The following is a 21,890-nucleotide window of genomic DNA, read 5'->3' on the forward strand; positions in this document are numbered from 1 at the left end:
AAATAAGGAAACATTAATGTCACTTTGCTAAGATGCACACCTTGTGCACAATTTGCTCACACCTGTACAAGGGAGATTAATTCAAAGCAGGACAGACACAGAACTTGGTAGAACGCAAAGTCTATCTTTGGAAAAGAAACCATTAATAAAATGAACACCGAGGAGATAGGATTGTTCCCTAAACATGGAATGAGGTTTAAGAAACCAGGAGGAAAACTAACTACCTACATTAAAGAATGCTATTGGCACAACAATAAATGGGTGTAAATTAGCCAGGGATACACTTACCCCAGAAATCAGAAGATTCCTATCAGAAGAGTGAGGCTCTGGGTCAGGTTTCCAGTAAGGACAGCAGGACAAAAAAAAACCAACAACAAACTGATTAAATTTGGGGTGGATCAGGATATGAAAGGAGCCATATGAGAGAGAACCATGTGGAAGAGTGCCAGCTGTAACAGGAGATTGGGTGGGCTTAAGGGATGGAAAATTCTTACAGGTGAATTCTAGCTCTTTCAAAAATGCTTTCAAATTATGCTCTATGGCCAAAATAAAAATGATTAATACTAATAATGGAACATTTGCTTAGTAGAGTAAGAGACAAAAATCCACTTTAAAATGTGAAATGATACACAACAAAACAAATAGCCCATGTGAGATCTTTTTTACTTACTTGTCTTCTGGTAACTATAACAACAAATTGCCACTAGTTTCTACTTTAAACAAAAATTTTCTAGATTTGGTGAAAGCTAATATACTCTTGTGTAAATGGTGGCTCTTGCTGAGCAATTGTCAAAATCTAGAAGAGGAGGAAGGTGCAGATTGTAATGCATACCCTAGTAAATCCACAGGTAGTTAGAAATATTTGTAAAATAAATCAGCATTACTATACGACAAGATGTTCTTTTGAGTTCATGTGAACATAGAAAAAAACCAACAGGCTAGGAAATATGTTTTCATTTGCAAATTATGACTCCCATTTCAAAATCCTCAACCCACAAAGATGTTTCTTCATATGCCTGCAGCAATCTAAAAAACACTTTTAAAGACAGGAAAAAATTTCCTTCAGGCTCATTGTTAATATATTTTCCCTCTAAGCATCTTACAGAGCCCTCTGTCGCGCTATGCTCCCAGTCTTCTGCTGGGCTCGCTCATGTTTTGTTTACTTACCTACATGGAGAACTGCCAGAGCTGTGTTTGCTGGATTGGAACAGACACTGCTCTTTGTACTCTTGAGATAAGAGGTTGCAACAGTCAAGCCATGTTTGTGCATCTCAACCACGAAATATAATCTTAATAATTACTGTGAATCAACTAAAACAACAACTCGTATCTTCTTCTCAATAGCCATTAATTTAAAAGGCACTCTTAATTTAGTGCATTTTCATTTTGCTTCACGTGTTTGAGAATATTTATTCCAACAAATTTACAAAATCCCTTTTCAGCAACAAAGCACAAGCTGTAAATTGTCCCATACCTCTGTTTTCTTTCAAAGCTCAAACAAAGGACTGTTCTTGCCCTTCTCTTATTAGGACCACATAAATCAAAGCCTGGTAAAGGGCAAGTCTAGTAATCTGAGCAAACAGCCTACACTAACTACACGACTGGATCGTTACATGTCATGCTTCCCATTAGTCACAGACAGAAACTTTTGACAAAGTTTACGAAGAAGTTGAGAGCAGAGCCGTTGCAGCATGAATATACTCAATAAGCCTGTTAATCTAGGACTACATCATGCAGAGCTGATAGAGCACTGACTGCATTTCTTTCTCCCCTCTTCTTGTTTTACAGCTTTCTACTGCATTTTCACTTGTGAGCTGTGCTGAGCCCTCCCGTTGTGATGGCAAAACGATAACAACTGACTCCAGGTCTGTCCAGACGTGGTCTCAGGCCTTACTCAGACATAGCCAGCCCCATTTCTATACGTGTGCCAACTCAATTCTATATTCTGAAGTGGGACTCACAGAGGGAGGCAAGAGACTTCATCTCCCTCCTGTCCACGCTGTGCATCATTGGCTGATGTAAATTGGCAATGGTTCCATTGAAGTCAGGACAGCTACAGCAACTTTATCGTACTTGACGGTCTGCCCCTCATCTGTATAACTCAGTTTATGGCCACACAGAGACTTTTTTCCCAGCTGCACTGCTGAGCAAATGACCTTGTCACTGACAGGAGAGTCATGACCCTTACGATACAGTCATAGTTTTAAAAGTGAGGAAACATCTAGGCAAAAGACAAGACGGCCAGCCAATTGGGGTTCTAATTAACTGGTGTCAATGATGAAGGTGTAAAGTCTGTTTCACAAGCCCCTAGCTGGTGGAGCTGCCAGTGACACAAACACATGGTAGAGCCCATCTGCTGCTCTGCCTTCCTGCCTGCACTACAGAAAACCCAGTTATCGCAGAAAAAGATAAATAATAAAACAAAATGCTTTGCAATCTTGAGGAAGTGATTAAAAGCACATAAGTTAAAATGACATATTTTGAAATAAACAGTTTTCTATTGTTTACAATGATAAATTGATTCACTTTTCTATCATCACTGAATACAAGCAGGCAGAAGAAGCATCTGTCTCTAAGGACGCAGTACACAGACCTGCACAATCCATGTGTAAGATGATGGGATGGGAATGGAGCTTGTGCCACTGGACACAGTACGGCAGCGAGACAATAACATTACTGCCGTGTTTAAGAGAACACCATCTGAACATACTGAACCACAGAACCACGGGATCTGAACACAGCAATCGCTGTCCATAGTAGGAAAAACGCCACGCTTTGATGTCACAATCAGGTATTGGAAGACACATATGTTGCTACTGAGCCGTTAGCATGTGGACCTGCAAAATTCCTGATATTCTGTGAACATTGCCTAATGCTCCATGGTGTCTGCTGTGAGGCAATTCAGCCTGCTCTGAAAGAATAAACCAAAGCAGTCTAGTAAAGACAGAGTTGCTCAATGTTTCTGTAATTTGTCCATCTGCAGATTTTGCAGTGCTTCTGCGACAGTGATACAATGGTAGCAAGAAAACCTGAGGAGGAAAACCAAAAGGAATGAGGTTGATGAGCTAATGCAGTACCTCAAACAAGTTACCTGTCATTTATAATGGAGCACAGTTGGCTAGGAGAGAAATGAAAGGATGCAAAGTCTAAAATTGAAACCACAAAGTGATGCTCTGGAGGAACAAAAATGAAGGCAGCAAAACAGAAAGAAAATTACCAAAAAGCATTTGTATTTAAACCCAGAACGTATGAGTGCAGAAACATCTATTGTAAATTTTAATTGAAGTTGCTCATTATATATAGAAGTTTCTCTACACAGAAAAGTAAAATGGAGGTAGGGCAGAACCCGCCCTTCAACTCACAGGGTAATACCAGTATAGCTCCCTGATCAACCCACCTGTTATTATTACTCAGTTTATCCTAACATATTCTAGTGGGGATTTAAACTAAGCTAGAAAGCCACCCTAAATTTGGAATTAAAATAACCCCATTGGGACTCAATTTGGTATGCCAATTGAACTATCCCAGTTAAACCTTGGTTAAAAGAAGTAACAAGCCCTACGCTAATATAATCGCCCTGTGACCCATTAATGACAGAAACAATATTGTTGTCTGTTGTTGTGAATGGAGAGAACAGTATTGGTCTGACAGATAAGCATGTTTTCTGCACCACACCAATAGCCATCTTTATAACCCGATAGCATATTAGAATTAAAGCTGACATTTTTAATATCTTCTTGTTGCCATACACTATTTGGAAACTGCACATTAAGAAAGAATGCACATCTATCTCAGTTAATGTGACTTGGGGACTTCTTAACGTCATTGCTGATTTATTATTATTACTTTAAGACTAACACTGTGCTTGGCACTGCAGAAAGCAAAAATTAAGACACTTTCTGCAGTCAAAAATGCAGACTGTAACAGATAAAACATGCTGGGGAGAGAGGGCAAGCGATAAGAAGGACCAAACATTTTCTAAGAACACGGCTTCTAAGCCAACTCCTATCTTGGTGCATGCTTTTCCACCTGCATGGAGATACTGTCTGCACACTCCAAAACTAAACAAGCTTTCTATTATGGATGTATTCAAACATGGTATTTAGACTAGACTAATGTACCACTAACTCTGGATGTTAAGAAAATAACACAGTAACTAAATGTAGTTTGTACTTACACACCTTTTCAAAATGCTGATGTCAACAAGCAAACGGCATCATGCTATTCAACAAACAGAGGAATGGGGGCAAGAGCAGTGATAGGCAAAGGTCAAGGAAGGAGCCTTGAGAGGAACTCAGCAGGTTTTCTGAACCCAAGCCCATTGTTTATGAGAGCCCGTGGTTTACTGCTAAGATAATCCTGAAAAAATGGCCAAGTTTTGCTTTTATAAAGCAGCTAGAATGCAAGAAAGTGTCAAATGAAGCTGTCACACCTCAAATCCACTACTGGCTCAGTAGGAAAGATCACATAAGAAATAGGAAGGAAAAAAAAAAAAAGCCAAGAAAGTTGTCTTCAGAAACAGGAGTTCTGAATAATGTATTGCCTGGTACCAGGGAAAGTATCAAAAACATATTTTTTCTGAACATGGCCAAAGAAATCTATTTTCAAATGGAAACCCGTCTGAAGCATTTATATATTATCTTATGTGGTCTGATATTGTTCCGATAATTTCAATGGTTAAATGTTAATGGAGGTCTCAGAGCTAGAACCCAGGAAAGGGAAACATGACACTAAGCATGGCAAATTGCTCTGCCCCTCATATAGACACAGACAGGCAACTGTGGCCAATGGGAACCTGGGGAAGGAAAATGTCCCCAAATGGGAGGGCAGCTGGAACAGAAAGATTTATTCTTTTTCTTTTGGGGACTTCACAACTTCTGCTTCCAATTGTTGTGGGTCAGCAGCTGAGCACCCACCCAGCTGCTCACTCACCCCACCCCATCCCCCCCATTCCTCCACCAGCATGATGGGGCAGAGAACAGGAAGAGCAAAAGCAAGAAAACTTGGGAGTCGAGACAAAGACAGTTTAGTAAGTGAAGGAAAGAGGGAAAAAAAACCCAAAACCAAGTGATGCAAAGGCAGTAACTCATCACCTCCCACAAGCAGACTGATGCCCAGCTATTCTCTGAGCAACCACCACCTTGGAAGACACCCCTCTCCCCCTTTCTTCCTTTACCCCCAGTTTTTACTGCTGTGCATGATGCTGTATAGTACAGAATATCCCTTTGGCCAATTCAGGCCAGCTGTCCCCACTGTGTCCCCCCCTCCTAACTTTTTGCCCACCCTTTTTTTTTTTCTGTTTGGCTACCTTTTTGGATACATTTTGAGAACACAAGACTTGTCATTGGGGGAGATGAGGGCAGAGTGGGAAATAAAAGAGAAGGTTCAGCTGGAGTCAAAACATTGGTGTGCTACAGGCACTCTTGGAGCCACAAATCCAAACCACAGCACCATACGGACTGCTATGAAGAATGTTAACTCCACCCCAGTCAGACCCACTTCACCAACGTATATGGTAAAAAAGAACAAGGAACAGCTTTAAGCGTACATAGGCAGAGGGCAAGCTCCTAAAAAGTTTAATGTTTTAAGTGTACACACTGGGCTTAGCACTCTCTCAGGATTTGCTTCCTGAGCCAGCTGCAGCACTGACATCGTAGTAGCATGACTGAAGCCATTAGCTCCTACAGGTGAGCGATAGACCAGGCAGGATGGGGCTGATTTGTCTTTCATCTCTGGAAGAGTTTGTTTCCCCAAAAAATACTCCCGGTGAAATGTCTGCACTCATCATTCTGAAACCATGTATGTTACCAGAGGCAGATTAACTCTTTATGGCCACAAATGAGGCAGGACATGACAGAGATTGAACGTCAAAAGCATAAATATTCTCTGACCTAAGATTGCTCCATACATGCAAAACCATAACAGGGGTTATTTAAATAGGTTGGAAGATATTTTAAAGTTGGAATATTTCTGTGTGATACAAATGCCTTCCATCTGCAAATTGCTCAGTCATATTCTGGGAAGGTGAAGCTGTCACAGAAATTAAGCAGAAGAAACAGTAAACTCATTTAGAAAATATATTTTATTCATAAAATGACTAAACATTGGTGCAGAGACAAAATATCTTGGAGCTAGATAATTTAGTCCCTGAATACAAAACTCAGAATATTTTTGTTCTTCCTTCAATACTGAAAACTAAAATAATAACAGAAAAATAAGATAATATCCAGACTGGATGCTGGGAGGCCTCAGCTACTTGTCTTTGGATGTGTAAAACCCAGAGATGGTGTCCAACACTTTGTGGGGTCACTTCCTACATTACGATCATTTCATGAGTAAAGGGCATGTTAACTTCCCTTGAAATTCAGGAATTTTCAAAGAACTCTAAGATTACTCCCCTCCAGAATCCATTCTCCCAAAATATAGCTGTTTTCCAACAAGGTAGCATCTTTTATTTTAAGAGTTTAAAGATGGACTTTGAAAAAGCCAGCCTACATAAACAGGCTCTCTAATTTTTGTTTCTGTCTGGATACCTTTTTGTATACATTTTGAGAACACAAGAATTGTCACACCAGGTCAGATGAACCATTCCAGTACCTGACTGATTTGCCAAGAGCAGTTGCTTAAGGAAAACTGGATATAAGTGAGGCAGATATGGGATAAGAACCTGGAGGGATGAGGGGTCCAAGAGAGATGGTTGATACTGAAGGATCACCTCCCTCTAGCTCAAGAGCAGTCCATCCCAATGAGCAGGAATTGAGGCAAAAATGCCAGGAGGCATCTTTCCTGCTCCTTAGCCTATGCACTTATACCACCCTGTTCCCCTGGACAAGGGAAGGCAAAAATTGCTGTCAACTAAGTGAGCAATCCACTCCGAAACCGATAATAGTAACAGCTTCTCTGTGTTCCACGGAAATGCACTGTCACTCCTGTGGAAGGCAGCTGAGCATCCACAACAGAGAATGACAATTTAGAGTAGCTGTCTTGACTTGCTACAAGTATCTTTCACCTCCGGCAGTTTCTGGAAGGCCAGCCTTCACACACATGCTCTTTTTTGAAGTTGAAGGAATGATTATTCAAAGTAACCACAAAACCTTGATTCTCAAAACATTATCAATTTAAAAAAATTCTACATGGGGTGTAGGAATACAGAAATTGTCTTCCCTCTCTCTCAAGAAGGAAGGTAAACCTTAATGGGGAAACAATATACATGATAAACATGTATCATGTTTGACAAAAAACAGATTTTATATTTTAAAGTTGGACCTCTAACTTTACCAGAACAAAGAAAGTAAAGAACTTACATTAGTATCCATGACGTTAAATATTTTAAAACCTCTCTTTGTTACCAGTTGTGAATTTTCCTAAGGATATATAGGTCACTATCAAACACTGTGGGATAAAGGTAGTACTAAGATACATAGATAATTTCTTTTTGGCAATGAAGAGATCATAACAGTCATCCCAGCTGGATGTGACAGGAGTGACAGGTAAGTCACGTGTAGAATGACAAAAGTTAACTCTCTCTGTCTTTGGTTTTGAAACACATCCAGATATGAAGAATAACACACCACACCCCCATTTTGTTTTGTACTGCCAGTGAATTTTTTTCTGGAAGTCACACCATTGGAAGTTATCTGTACATTTCTGCTGAAAATGAATTTGAGAATAGTTTTCAATGCAGGTATCTGCATTCTTCACATCTTCAAAAAGGCAACCTGGAAAAGGAAGCAGAAAAAACACCGTGATTAGTCTCAACACTGCAGGTAAAACAAAGATGTTTCACTCTATTAACTGAAATTACATATTATAATCATCTTTTCATTTTAAAAAAATAACATGCTAATGTAATGAGAGAGCAGATGCTATATTTGAGAGCAGCGTTACTTTCCCACCACTTTTCTACCTGATATATGTCTCCCCAAAATTCCCAAGCTTACTCTTTTTGCTCAAACACTGCACTTGTTGCTGAACTACATATCAAAACCTTTCTTTTTTCCCAGAATAACAAAGCACAAGGTGTTCATCTTGTCTAACTTAAAAGGCTATTTGATAGTATTTTGAAAATAGCTTAGATTAAATCTTTTACACGTTCCCTGTTTTGCCTGAATATTAGCTTGTTCGAACAGTGCTGTCACTCTAAGTGAAATCCTGAGTCCAAAGTCAGGATGAAAAGTCCTGATGAAAAGTTCAAAGTCATAAAGAAAAAATGCCTTACATTTTAAAATGACCAGGAACCAAAATCCTACCCTAGGGGAGAAGACAAATACTTGCATATGATCAGAAGACAGCAAATTATGTACCTCTTCTTTTTAGGGCACTAAGTGGACTGTCATGTCTAACAGGTATTTAGAGGGAAGGTGATCTACCAAATACAAGAGACCTATAGGATTTCTGGTGTCCCAACTCATTTGTTCTTGGTCACATACATGCAGCAGTTTGCCCTGCATGGTTTCGGTTTTGTTTAGCCTTCTTCAGAACATGCAGGATACTGACTCAGAAAATTAAGTTAGCTGACTGGAAACACAATCACATGTCCAGATTCTGAAGCCAAGGAGATTGCTTCAGATATTCAATTGAGAACTTTGCTGATCACAAGGACAGAAAAAAAGATGGACAGATGCTACCACAGAGGGGGAAAAAAAAAAAAAAAGGAAAAAAAAAAGACTACCAGGTTACACAACCGTCTTCTGAAAATATAACCTGTTTCTCCTACCCCATGAAAAACACACAAGAAAAAAAAAAAAACATTTGAGACATACACTTCCTCTTTTTTCTCACCAAGACCTTTCAATAGTCACTTAAATGAAGATTTAATTACCTGTAATAATTCAATTACCATCAATTACCACTTTGGATTTTCAGAGCTGACCCTCAATCACCATTCTACTTGATACTGTGACTAAAGAATGCATGAAGCATGATCAACCAGAAGGAATTAAAGTAAAGCATAAAATATCACTGAGTGTTCAGAACAGAGGGCAAACAGAGTAAAAACATTTATTTTGGATTCTATGCCCAAAGAATGTTTAAAAGAGTTATGTCTGCTGTAGAGGATGCAAAAAATTAAGCAAGTTTTAACATATCTAAGAGGCTTCTCAGAAAATCATTCATACAAAGGATTCATGTCTAAAATAACATGACTACAAGGCATGAATGGGACATGACAACAGTAATTCTTGGCTAAGAATGGAAAAAATGAAGTGATCTCACTTCCCGAACATCTCTTTTGCTAATCCAACACTAACAGCAGTAACCTATTAGAAAGCTGCAATATTACTACATGGAAGGGTTTGTACAGGTAAGACAACTGTGATCCCCAAAAGCTTCCGCATTTCTGAATCATTCTTTTCTTCTTCCAAACTGGAACTAAAATTCAGAAACAAGAACTTCCATGTAGAACATAAATTTTCAGAAACATCTGTAGGCAAAGCTGGCCAGCAAATAGCCGGCTGGCCAGGGTGGAAGTCTGTCTGCTTTCCCATGAAAATCTCAACACACTGACATATTCCCACTGAGTGTTTTCATTCAGCTCAATCAGCATTTTCCAACAGTAAGTCGTTACATCAAAAACATTTCTGTCAGTTCAACCAAGGGGTGTTGTAAAAGCTAGAGACTACTCATCATTGTAGGGAGATTTATCCACTAGGCCAAAGGCTCCCATCCTCAAAGACATAAAATGAAAGGAAAATCAATATGCCTGTTACCTTTCTCATGACTTAGTTGCTCAGATGAACAGAGATAGACACATAATTAATAGCAAATGTACAATCTTACCTGTGCGGAAGAGTCATAAGTAACACAGGCTAGGGACGAAATCCTGGCACCAATTAAGTCAAAGACAAAACTCACATAGACTTTAACATGGTGAGAAATTTGTCCTTGCATTGCAAGGAAGAAAAAGAAAACTTAAGAAAAGCAATAACCATCTCAATACACCAGATTCCAAATTTTAAGCCGATTTTTCTACCCGAGATTGCAGGCTCCTTTGATACACAGTTTTGAGGTATCATTAAAGTGGATATATTTGTTTAATTTGACTACTTGCTATATTTTATAATTCATGAAATACACTTTTTCTCTCCTTTGAGAGGATTATTTGCAACATAATGTTTCCCTAGACTGCCAGGCTCCCCTACTGCCCCGTAAATTGAAAAAACTTCAAAAGGAATAATTTATCACCATCTGTATTTATATTTACCACCAATGTGAATGAGAAGAGCACATTAGATCATCCCTACAGTCAACATAGCCAACAAAAAAAGGGATAACACATGGAAATCATAAGCTGTTTAAAACACACCTGCAACACATGAAGATGTTTGAGAACAAAACCAACTGAAACTAAACCACTTACGAAGTTCCACCTTATCCAACGTTCAGTATGAAGCATATAAAATATTTATCACAACTGTTACTGTAGATGCTCTTGGATCTCTAAACAGCAGTAAACCATATGTTCTACATAAAAAATTAATTACTATAGGTTGGGAAAGTGGTACTAGGTGCTTCTCCCCCAGTTCTCCATCTATTAGGATACTTTCACTGCAAGACAGACAACTACTGGTCTTCTCCAGGTCTAGTAGCAACTCTTTCACCAAAGACTGCAAACCCAGCATTTCACTGCTACTAGTGCACCTTGAAAGAAAAATAATGTGCTGAACAGCTATCTGATCTACAAACTAAGGTTTATCATTAAATTCAGAATAAAAATTAGTTCTCTAATCAGTTTATTCAAGGATTTTTTACTGACCTTACCTCAGCATGTTGTCCCCTTCTTAAAGCACTCAGGATAGCTAATATGAATCCATCATTAAGAACTGATTTTTGTACTCTAGCATCCTTACTTCTGACAGGAGACATTGTTTTTTCATTTCCTCTCAATTATTTCTGAAGATTACAATCTTATTCTATCTCAGAGTATCAAGTGCATCTCAGTACTCCACCCCATTAGTTTCCACAGAGCCAGAAGCTGCTAAGACCTCTGGATAATGAACAAACATAAACTGCACATTTTCAAGCATCTTAAGAGATATCAATACAGAGGGAGCAGCAGAGCACCACAGACATACAAATGATGTATCTTAGAAAATAACTTTTTCTGTAAACAATAAAGCAGCAAAAACTTTGTTAAAAGCTTTTGGAGCCAGGGAAAGTTAAGAAATCCAGGTTGTGATGTTCAATTCTAGAAGCTGTGCTCTCTTAGCTTTCCCAGGAAAATGGGAAAATGCAAAATGTCAAACTGTTAAGCATACTCCAGACTACATGGGAATGGTACTGAGGATTGAGAAAAGCATCCTGACAGAGAGTGTACTTATGTGGTCAAACTTTGCAACAGGTTGCCCAGACAAGTTGTGCAATCTCCATCTGTCTTTTGTATATTCCAAACCTGACTGCAGATAGCCCAGGGCACCCAGCTCTGGCTGACCCTGCTTGAGCGGTAGGGTTGGATGGGACAGGCTCTAGAGGTGCCCTCCAGCCTCGAACATTCTCCGACTCTGTGACAATTTTGTATGTACACACACAGAGGCAAGTGAAACAGCAGCACTATGCTGGTGGAAACTTTTACTATAAGCTACAAAAACAGAGGCTGGCAATATTCTTTCCTCGGTAGGGAGAAGGTAGTTATGGGGTTATAGGTTTCAGTCTTTCTGAAACTTTCTAGTAACACTTTATTTTATAGAGTGTTTCATCAAGCTGTACCTCAAAGCATTTTCCTGACTTCATACAATAAAAATCTCACTGAAAACAGTGGGGTAAGGGCATTTCCTACTGAATTAAGCATCCAGTCACAGAGTAAAACACTGAGGAGTAACAGGTGAAAGAAAAAAGTTGTAATTTCAGAAAATATTTTAAAAGCTACCGAGACCTAATGAACTAGGGAACTAAAAGAAGGTGGTTCCAGATGGCAGAAGCTGCTGGAAAGAAACCTCTTCTACCCAAGCGGTAACACTGGGTGAGCAAGCAGAGCGGATGACTGCGGTACGAGAAGCAGAAGCGTGACTAGAGGCAGCTAAACAATATATTTTAAAGAAATGCAATCTGCAAATCCAGTGCATACAATCTGTCTTGTGGAGCTGACAACAGAGAGGAAACGCAGCACTAAGAGAAAATTATTTTCTCAGCTAAGCAAAGGAAAAGCAGTTCAATCTTTCAGTCAGCTGCAAGAAGCAGAAAAGAAGCCAGATCCTTATTTCAACAAAACAGGAAAACAACCTGTATGCCAAAAGATGCATTCCCATGCTCTAACACAATCTTTTAAACTGTTCTTATGTTTGTATTCTCTTTAAAGGAGACCAAGTGAATAGTGCATAAATAAAGATCTCTGTGTATGTCTCTCAAAGCTGAGGACACAGAATTTCTAATACCTACATCTCTCCCAAGAGCTAAACAAAAGTAGGTAGAAGATATACTACAGAATTTCTCTTCAGTATTAGAGAGGGAATTGTACTTCTGTTTACTCCTGCATGATTATAGAGGAAAATAGTGGGTTGAAAGTAGTTACATATGCTTCGGTTTCAGCGGAAGAAAATGAACCTATTAAACCTATGAACGCTTCCTGAAATATGACTGCTCTGGTTTTGCTTTTCCATTGCACAACAAAGAACAAAACTCCACCACCAGGCTCAAAACTGAAGCTTAAATGCATAAAAGACATTTTACTGTTGTCTTCTTTGAACATTAGACCAATTTTTAAACACTACCATACGCAGTTCATAATGCTACATTGTGTTTTAGAAGAACACAACTTACATGGCTATCTTAAATCATATCTACTGCAAGCAGACAATCTGTACATAAACAGATACTCATACTTTAATCCTGCACATGTGCTAGTGTGAAATCAGGCGTGATTGAATGACTGCAGAGAAAATGCTGATTATATGCCAATGAGGCTACAGCCTACAATCAACGTCAAATGCTGTATTCATTTCCACTCAAGGCTGACAGGTAATCAAGCAATACCATGCCATCCATGTGTGCAGGAAGAGAATAACCTTCCCAAAGAGACATGGACAGCTGTGGGCAGACCTCTGCTCCTAGATCCAGCTGTGCTGGTGAAAGACATTAACTTCACAGGCTCAATGGTATCCCTCTGCTGCAAGTTACTGTTCCTCTCTCCCCACAAAACACCATTTCAAGCTTTCTACCTAGTGTCTGGTGAAATCAGACTGGTATGCTAAACTCTGGTCTGCGCTAACCACATTGATTTACCCTAGAAACAAGAAAGGGAGGGCTTGCACAAACAATTCTGCTGGCAGATCACAGAGGAGAGACTAAGCTCTGGTGGAAGCAAGAATGAAAAGCTGAGAATAGTGTTTTTTTCCACATGTACAGCTGGATTTGGAAGATAACATATACTCAAAGCCTCAGACCAAAGTCTAATTCACATACAGATTTGTATTGCCACTAAAGCTATGGCGAGTGCTAAGTGTTATGGTTTAAGCCTTAATAATTACAGCCAGTACAACTGCTTGGGTGGCTGCAATTATGGTGCAATCAAGATGCCCTGTACATAGAATACACCTCTACCTTGAAAAAAGAATCAGAGAAAGTGATATAAATCAGCTTGTGTGAGTATAACTGAGCCTACATGTAAAGCCCCCCTGCCCCATATTTAATAATGCACTGGTACAACCACAGCGACAATGTGCATAAATACGCAGAGAAGGCCATAAACGTGCCCGATACATTTCTCACTCCTGTAAAATAAAGACAGATCAAGGAGTCAGAAGATTAAAGCATCTGCACCATTGTCTAGGTCCCAGCTCTATAAATACCTGATTTCTGATAAACTCTGCTCAAAGTTTGGTGTTCCCACAGCTGCTGACAAGGAATAGAGGAGCCAAAGGAATAATGCCTTCTCTGAGGTGCAACAGTGCTCTTCCCATTCCTGCACCACCACCAGAAGCAGCGACATCTTATAGCTGTTACCATTACCCTGTGGATTAGCAACTATTGGCAATGGCTGATTATGAATAGCCACATTAAAACTTAACAGTTCGCCTGCCTGCCCATACTACACAGTTTACATATTTGCTCTCACCTAACAGGGACCAAGTTCACTGATGCACAAATAACCTGTTCCAGAAATACGTTTTGGCACCAGTGTGAATGAATGGACACAAAGCAGATGGCATTAGATGAGCAGAGACATGGGAGAACACTAACTGCTATATTTATATTCGCCCCCACTGAATCCACAGACCCATAAAAAAACAGCTGTCTTTTCCAGACTGAATGCTACCAAGCTATTGCATATTACCCCTACATCTGAGGCTGCTCCAGGGAAGTGCAAAGGCATTTTTAGAGGAAATTGGAGAGGAAGGCAGCATATTGACTACTAGAAGAACGAGAGGAGCCAGAGATGGCCCTACCTTGCCAGTGTAGGATTACTTGCCTTAAGATGACCTCCTGGTAGCCTGCAAACTCCCTGGCTGTACTCCAGCTGCGAAGCTGCCCTTTGTTACACTGATGTTTAATTCTCTTTTTTCTACACTCCAGGCTCTTGGGATGATAGCTGAATGTTAGGTCACTGCATGCCTGTTTCCCCTATGCCACAGAGGTCATGTACGTAGACTTGGCTGCTCTAATATCCCCTCCACAGCGAATCAATGGCAGCCACTTATCACAACGTGTCAAAAATAATTGTTTCAGGTTCTCTCAGATAGAGAAAGTTTCCCAACATGCTTTAAATGCCATGCAGTGAGAAGTCTGGTTCTGAGTATGCATCAGAACACGAAAAAGTGTTTTATACAATTACCCTTCCTTGGCATTTTTGGACTAAGCAAACTGAGGAACCACCAGCCTCTGCTCAGAGCAGCAGAACTTCACACCACTAGGCTGGTAAGTCTTAAATACTTTACTGTGGAAAACAAACAATTTCAAACAAAAATGTCACTAGAGGAATATGAGTCCCTTGAAAAGGTAACTAAAACAATACTACAATACTACAGATTGACTGAACAGATAGAGTTGGATAAGCCGAGTTTCAAATATTTAATCAAATAAGAAGCTAAAATTTAGGGTCAGTAAAAAAGCCTTCATGACTATCACGCTTGAATTCCAATGGAGACAGAAACTAAAATATATCCAGAATACTCTCACAGCCAAACATGGCAGCACTGTGCTGCGCAGGACTATGTGGTGATGGCAATAATGAAATCAACAGAAGAACAGATTGTGGAACTGTGTTATCCTGACAAGCTAAAACCCTGCAAATTGGGTTGAAGAATAAGGGTATGCGGAATGGCAGCTTTGCAATCTGACCCACTAACCCCTACGGGGCTCAGATTTGGGTGTGGAGGAGAGGACATTTTCTGAAGGACTCTTACCTCACTCCACAGGAGGTCAAGGTCATTCTTTAGCATATATATTTGCAAGGAATTTCCTATCTCAAAGAGAAGTTGTTTCAAGCAGCTCTAAGGTCCTACAGGAAACATATTTTTTGTCAGTGCTACACTACCACAGAAGCAGAGGAACACAGGTGGCAACAAAAGCTGGGGAGTACTTTGCTTCAGTAGACCTATCATCTAAACAGCAAAATTCCCCAGCACTTCTGGGAGAAGGCTGGGGAAAGGCTTTCCAGTCTTCATTGCAGGAAGAAACTTATTAGGAGAACATCACCCTGATAAATTACTTTCTTCTTCTGTCCAAGCTGGGGAAGAAATAAAATACAATCAAAACAACCAAGCAGAAAGAGAACTAGATTCCTTTCATTCAATTGCTAGTGGAATTAATCATAACCAAAGCAAGGATTTATTTTTTAAAATATGATTTCTCAATCTGGTAATGCCCCTTCAGGATTTACAAAACAAACCCATCTATAAATCAGCATGCATTCTTTCAACTAATCCTTCCTAAAAGTATTAATTTCTTATAAGAATGAAGCTGGATTTGAAATGTGACAGAGATAAATGAGAAAAAGCAAGAGATTCCTCCAAAGTTCCAGGCTGTGCATGTGCACTGCAAACTATCTCTTTGCTAACGTAACAGTTGCATGCTGAAGCTTGCCCAAGCTTTAGAGAGAAAACTATAAGCAGCTGCAAAAACAGTAGAAAATAAATCTCTGCATGTTTTTATTTTATATGAAGACAACCTTTTTTTAAATTTTATTTTAGATCAAGTAGTTCTTTGTGTGAAAAAAGGAAAAGGTTTTTTGGGTTGGGTTTTTTTTCAGGTTAAGTTGAGAATGCTATTAATCTTTTGTTTCTTTACATCTAGATATGAGAAGCCCCAAAACTTCGTGGCTTTGTTTTGTCTTTTGCCAAGGCTTCCTCATTAGCCTATATTACTTTTATTTCCACTGCAGATGTTAATGATGAGTACCCACAAGAAGTAAGACAGGCACAGAAACAGTGGTATTATTTACCTTTGTTAGTCTTAAATACAGTTTCTCTTGAATACAAACCACAGTGGGGGATGCAACTTAGTACTAAAGTCGCATTGCAATTACTGATCCAAAGCAAACCAGGCTACAAAACCCACGGAATTTAGGATTTTCTTAGTCAATACCAGGTGATGTTTCATTTTTACTGTAGTAATTACTATGCCAAACTTCACAATAATCAGGCAATCAGAGCAGCACATATTTTTCTGCATCAAGTTGTTTTAAACTGCTGTAGAAAAGACATTTGTTTAAGCACATACATGTAAGGGCAGCTGGGAGACACATGTTAACCTAAAACAAACAAGGCACTGCAAGCTGCTATGTCAATTTACAGCATGCTAGCTACATCCTAAAGCTAGAGACATGGGAATAAATTAATCCTTGGCAAATCAAACTGGACCATATGATGCTCCTAAAAACTTTTCAGCCCCACCAAAGGTGTTGCACAAGGCTGAATTAGAGAAGGTTGTGTTTGCCACCCCTTCAAAGACCTGCACTCCAACACACAGCCCGTCATTTCACACTTTCACACACACAGCCTGCCTGTCACAGCAGGATTTGCTCCGGTACAATTTCCTGAAAGTCATGTCAGTGTAAGGCTCTGTTGCGTTTTTGCAGTTCTTGTACCACTAGATTTCTGTGTGCTTTTGGGAATCTGTTTCAACTGATTAGCAACAACAACACCCAAGCACAGTTGTATCTTTCCCAGAAAGGGAAAGGAGTGGCACGTCACTTCTGCTGTAGTATCCAGCAACTGCAGCTCTTACAGTATTTCAGCAATGAGGAAAAGAATGAAAAAAGCCTTGAACAAGGCACTATGCATAGTCTGATGTCTTTTAAAAGAAAGGTCTAGATAGCGAGATATATGGATTTATTTTGTTGACCACAAAGCAAGTAAATTGCGTACCTAATTCCAGAAAGACTAAATAGGGCCAACTAAGCAGCAACATAATCTCTCTCCGACAGTATCATCAAATCACCTCTCTCAAAAGTAAGCTAATAAAGTATGGTGCATGTCAGGTGTGAGACTGGAGACCAGTCAGCACACTATGCACTTATTTCTTTGACGAGTTGCTGGCTTACCCAGATGTGCGATGTTCTGGTCATTTGCATGGCTGTTGCTCTCAATTAGATGCTCTTTGGTGGTATTCTCCGCAATATAATTTATGAAGCATCCTATCTCAGCAAAATACCCTGTTACTGTACTCCAATCCTATTATGCCTTAAAGAGAGGGAAGCGCTAACAAATGTTAAAGAGAAGCATTGGTTTTGGGTCTTTACTAGACAATAACACGCTCAACTGGATTCTAAGCTGGCAAATGTCTCCTTCCTTCCTCTCCTTGTCCTGTCCCTTTAGCCATGAAGTATTGTAGCAAACTCTAAAACAGGAAGGTGACTTTCAAGTGCTGCATCATCCAAACCAGAAAAATTAATAATATAGTATTCTATTACCAGCTTATTTTTTCAGCTCAAATCATCTCTTCACCATAAACCAACATTTCCTCTATTACTCCCTAATATTTAACCATTCATCCCATTAAACTCAAATCTACTTTCTCCTATTTCTAACCACCACCCTTAACATTATTTCCCTCACACCAATCAATCCTTCTCCCCTAAACCCACACAATACTCCTTCCGTCAGGATTTACCTTCAGCCTGTGCTATGGCTCATATACTACGGTATAGACAAAGTCCCCACATAGTCTTGCTCACACTGTTTCCCTAGGAAAAGCAAGATTACTAAAAAAATGATTATTTGTTTCCCAGCTGCAGCAGCAGGTAAAATCTGCAAGCCAGAATCCCCTTCAGCACCTGGCTGGAGATGCCTGTTTCTTGTTTTGTGTTTCTTGTCTTCCCCACCCTCTCCCTTAATAGGAGAAAAAATAGCAGGCTAAGATTATTTCAATTTTAGAAGTAACACAGTGGAAAGCTAAAGAGAACAAGGAACTGAAGTGGAAACATAAGGAGAAAGGAAAAGAAAGCAGGATCTCCTGCTAAAAACTGAAGTGTAGACAAGCATTCGCACTAAATAAAACAGGTAATTGGTGTGGCACATTATCAAGGCTTTCATACAAGTACCAACTAAAAAAAAATATTTGGGTGTCTTAATGCTCTCCACAACTCTCAGTGTAATAGCAATACAGTTATCTGCAGGATTCAGCACCAGCAAGACACCAGAGCAACTAGATATTCATGTTGTAGGTCAATGCATTTTTAAATTTTAATTTAATGAAAATCAATCTTTCTCTCTTTGTGTAAACTTAGCTACCTGTTAAGAGTCTGTTTGAGGCCACTCATAAGACAACCTTCTCATCTCTTACACCAAGATGCTATAGAAAACCCAACAGACAGGCAAAACTGACACAAGAAACTATTGGAGCATCACCAGAGGTCACCTGCTCTGTCTTCAAACTGACTGTCAGGAAAAGGTCTATTAATAACTATTGTGCAAAGTGCTTTAAAAACAAAGAGGCAACAAAGAAACAAGCAAACCACTTCTGGTTAATACTCTACCTGCTGATGGCCTGGCGGGAGGAGTTCCAGTTTATTTTTGCTTTCATCTCTAAACTGTGTTTCATTTATATCCAAAAAGAAAACCTGCCAAAAACTGAAAGCTAAGAAATGGTCTATTATCTTCACTTCCTGCAATGTTTAGAGTTAGCAATGCCACAGAAACCAGTACACAGACATAAACTGGGTTTGTAAGAGTCTCCCTTGGCAAATGCTACATGAGCAGTGCACATCGTGATGTCATGTTGAAACTGCTGGGATATCTTGTCCCATATGCAATGTTGCCACAGTGTAAGACATGGCCACCTCCTGTATGCACATCCATTTCTGAATATAACAAACCCAAACGCTACCTGAAGTACCATTTGAAACACCAAGAAGATGTGGGCAGGGGACAGAGGGCGCATGACACAGAATGGATGCATTAGAGAACAACAGAAATAAATGGTATCTTGTAAGGAGAGGTATTTGGTTATGTGCTCACATTTACATGTAATTAATATGGTCCAAACAGTCAATCTACCATAACTCAAAAGAATGAGGTAGAGGAGATTAAAGGAGAATGTGGCACTGTTAAGTAACACTTTGAAACTAGATAGTTTGAACAGGTGTCTTCATTGGGTTATCTTTTGAAAACTTTATGGAAAAAAGCAAGTTTGAAAAATTAGCTGCTTAAATTCTCCCTTTGCTTCCTGGCAGTTAAAACTGGAATGAGAATAAATACCTCCCTGCATGAGGTATGAGGATTAATTTGTTTGTGTATATAAATGGGTATTTAAGTATCAACTACTATTTTATTTTTAACACCTTATTGGGACTACTGCATTCCTACCCGAGTTCAGCTTTTGGCAAGAGATTAGGACTGAGTTAAAATGGGAACAGGTGTTCGGAAGATGATATGGCTGTAATAAAAGCGCTAACCAAGAAGATGAAGGGAAAAATAATTTAAATATGGCATTCATTTGTATCCTGTGAAATAGAGAGACAACCAAAAGAAAATGCAAAATCACAACTAGGGGATATTTAGGAAAATGTCTTTGCCTACTGTGATTCATTCCCAGGGGGACACAGTCTGAGCAGGGCTGTCCTTTGGTCCCAGGTCATCCTGGATTTGTACAATCTCATTATGCTTGTTAAAAGGCTAGGCATTCAATACACAACAGTTTCACTGCTTAATGCTGGTTGGGTAATAAAACATTTTCAAAGCCTCAAAAGGATGTAGGAGTTTAAGGCCACTATTAGTGAGATTTGAGCTCCTAAATTATATCAGGTATTTTTATAGTGTGGATTTCTGGCCTCTCAGATCCTTACAGCCATTACTAGGTCAAACTGATTTTTATTTCTAGGGATTGAGCATGTTCTTTTGCCAGCTGCAGCCAGAGGAAAAGCTGAAACCATCCGTTTTAAGGCTCAAACTCATGAAAACAGATGTTTTCTTAGTAAAGAGTTACTTACCTTGAAACTTCATAAGAAAATACAATATTCACCATTTTTAGAATACCTTTCCCTCAACAATAAGATAATTTCATACAATAGTAAAAGCAAATAAAGCAATGATTTTTAAAAGCAAAGGTTTATGGGGAGAAGGTGTTGCAAGATGTACGGTGTTTATTATTACTTTGTTTATTGCCATACTCCATGATGGTTTCTTATAAGAGTAGGACATAATGTACAAAATAAAGAAAATTTAACTACAGAGATACAGGCAAGACTCCCCACGTGCAGCATGGGTCCTCAGCTGTGGGAACTCCCAGCACGGTTGACTCTCAAAAGTCAAAAGTTAGAATGAGAATATCATAAGAAACTAAAATGGTTGTGTAGACTATATTGAAGTCCCTTAAGTCTTTCAGTATGAAAAAGCTTTCCTGTGGCCTGTGGAACAACTGACTGAAGAATGTAGTAATGTAATTTCTGCATGCTAGATGTTTATTTTGCTGGTATTAAATTATTTTTGCATTTTAAGAAGGTTTAATACAATTATCTTTGACTTCAGTATGTTTAAGGTGCATCCTTTCTAAGTATTTCTTGTCAGTTGTCACCCATGAGCGAATTAGCCTATTAGATTTTCAAGAGACAGTAAGGAAGATTTTGAAATGACTGACAACAGAGGATTATCTCTTTGAAAACAATACTGAAGAAAACAATTTTGACCTGAGACAAATTCACAAGTCCTTTTGATTCTAATGACTTCATCAACAAGAACATGGTTATTCAGAAGATGAACTTGGCCCTGTGTCATTGATTCTCCACACACATTTGAACAGCTCTGAGCAGCTCCATTTAACTCAGTTGTCCAAGGGAGGCAATTACTCATGTGGTGAAGTGCTTATGGCAGTCAAATCCAGACTCAAAAATGGCTTTTGGATTCCTGCCCCTGACAGGCATCAGACAACTTGAAATACCCTCTATCAGGACAGAATTGGAAAATTCTGATGAATGCATCAGTTAATGATAATTTCTGAAGCCACTGGAAGAAAAAAAAATGCCATTCCAAAAGGAAGGGTTGTACAAAGAATCAAAGAGATTTTAAGATGGAGCTTGACTAATTGATATGTGACGTTACCTGCAATAGCAGGGGACTAAATTTAATGAAACACAAGAATTCATGTGGTCCTAGCTACAAACCACATCAATTACTGCAAGTCTGTGGGGTAAAAACTGATCACAAAAGCTAGGACAAACAGCTGACAACACAGAATCCAGAGCTAAACCATTTCTTGAGTCTTTTCATCAGATTCCCATCCCAGCCTGTCAACAGAGCAGCAACTGTGGGAAATGCAAGTTAACGCTCTGCAAGCAGAGGTCAGACAGACCTCACTCTGGCACCGGGACTGTAACCTCCACTGCAGGGACAGGACTGACCTTTTGAGACAATGACCTTTTACATACCCTAGCATCACCAGAAGCTTCTGAGTCTCAGAACCCTGACATCCTTCCTCTCAATAAACCTCCACTATCAAAAATAGGAAAAAAAAACACCCCAGGC

The 21,890-nt window shown here is 39.3% G+C and overlaps 1 protein-coding gene across 1 annotated transcript in view; it reads right to left on the reverse strand.

Moving 5' to 3' along the window:
* Window positions 1-6,112: 6,112 nt before the first annotated feature.
* Window positions 6,113-21,890, reverse strand: part of UBE3D (ubiquitin protein ligase E3D) — an 84,707-nt gene continuing 68,929 nt past the window's right edge. Inside the window, exon 10 of the mRNA XM_072855372.1 lies at window positions 6,113-7,718. Coding sequence (XP_072711473.1) covers window positions 7,698-7,718 — 21 coding nt within the window. The 3' untranslated portion in view covers window positions 6,113-7,697. The remainder of the gene's footprint in view (window positions 7,719-21,890) is intronic.

Source organism: Ciconia boyciana, chromosome 3 (genome assembly GCF_034638445.1).
Source record: "Ciconia boyciana chromosome 3, ASM3463844v1, whole genome shotgun sequence".
Classification (NCBI taxonomy): Eukaryota; Metazoa; Chordata; class Aves; order Ciconiiformes; family Ciconiidae; genus Ciconia; species Ciconia boyciana.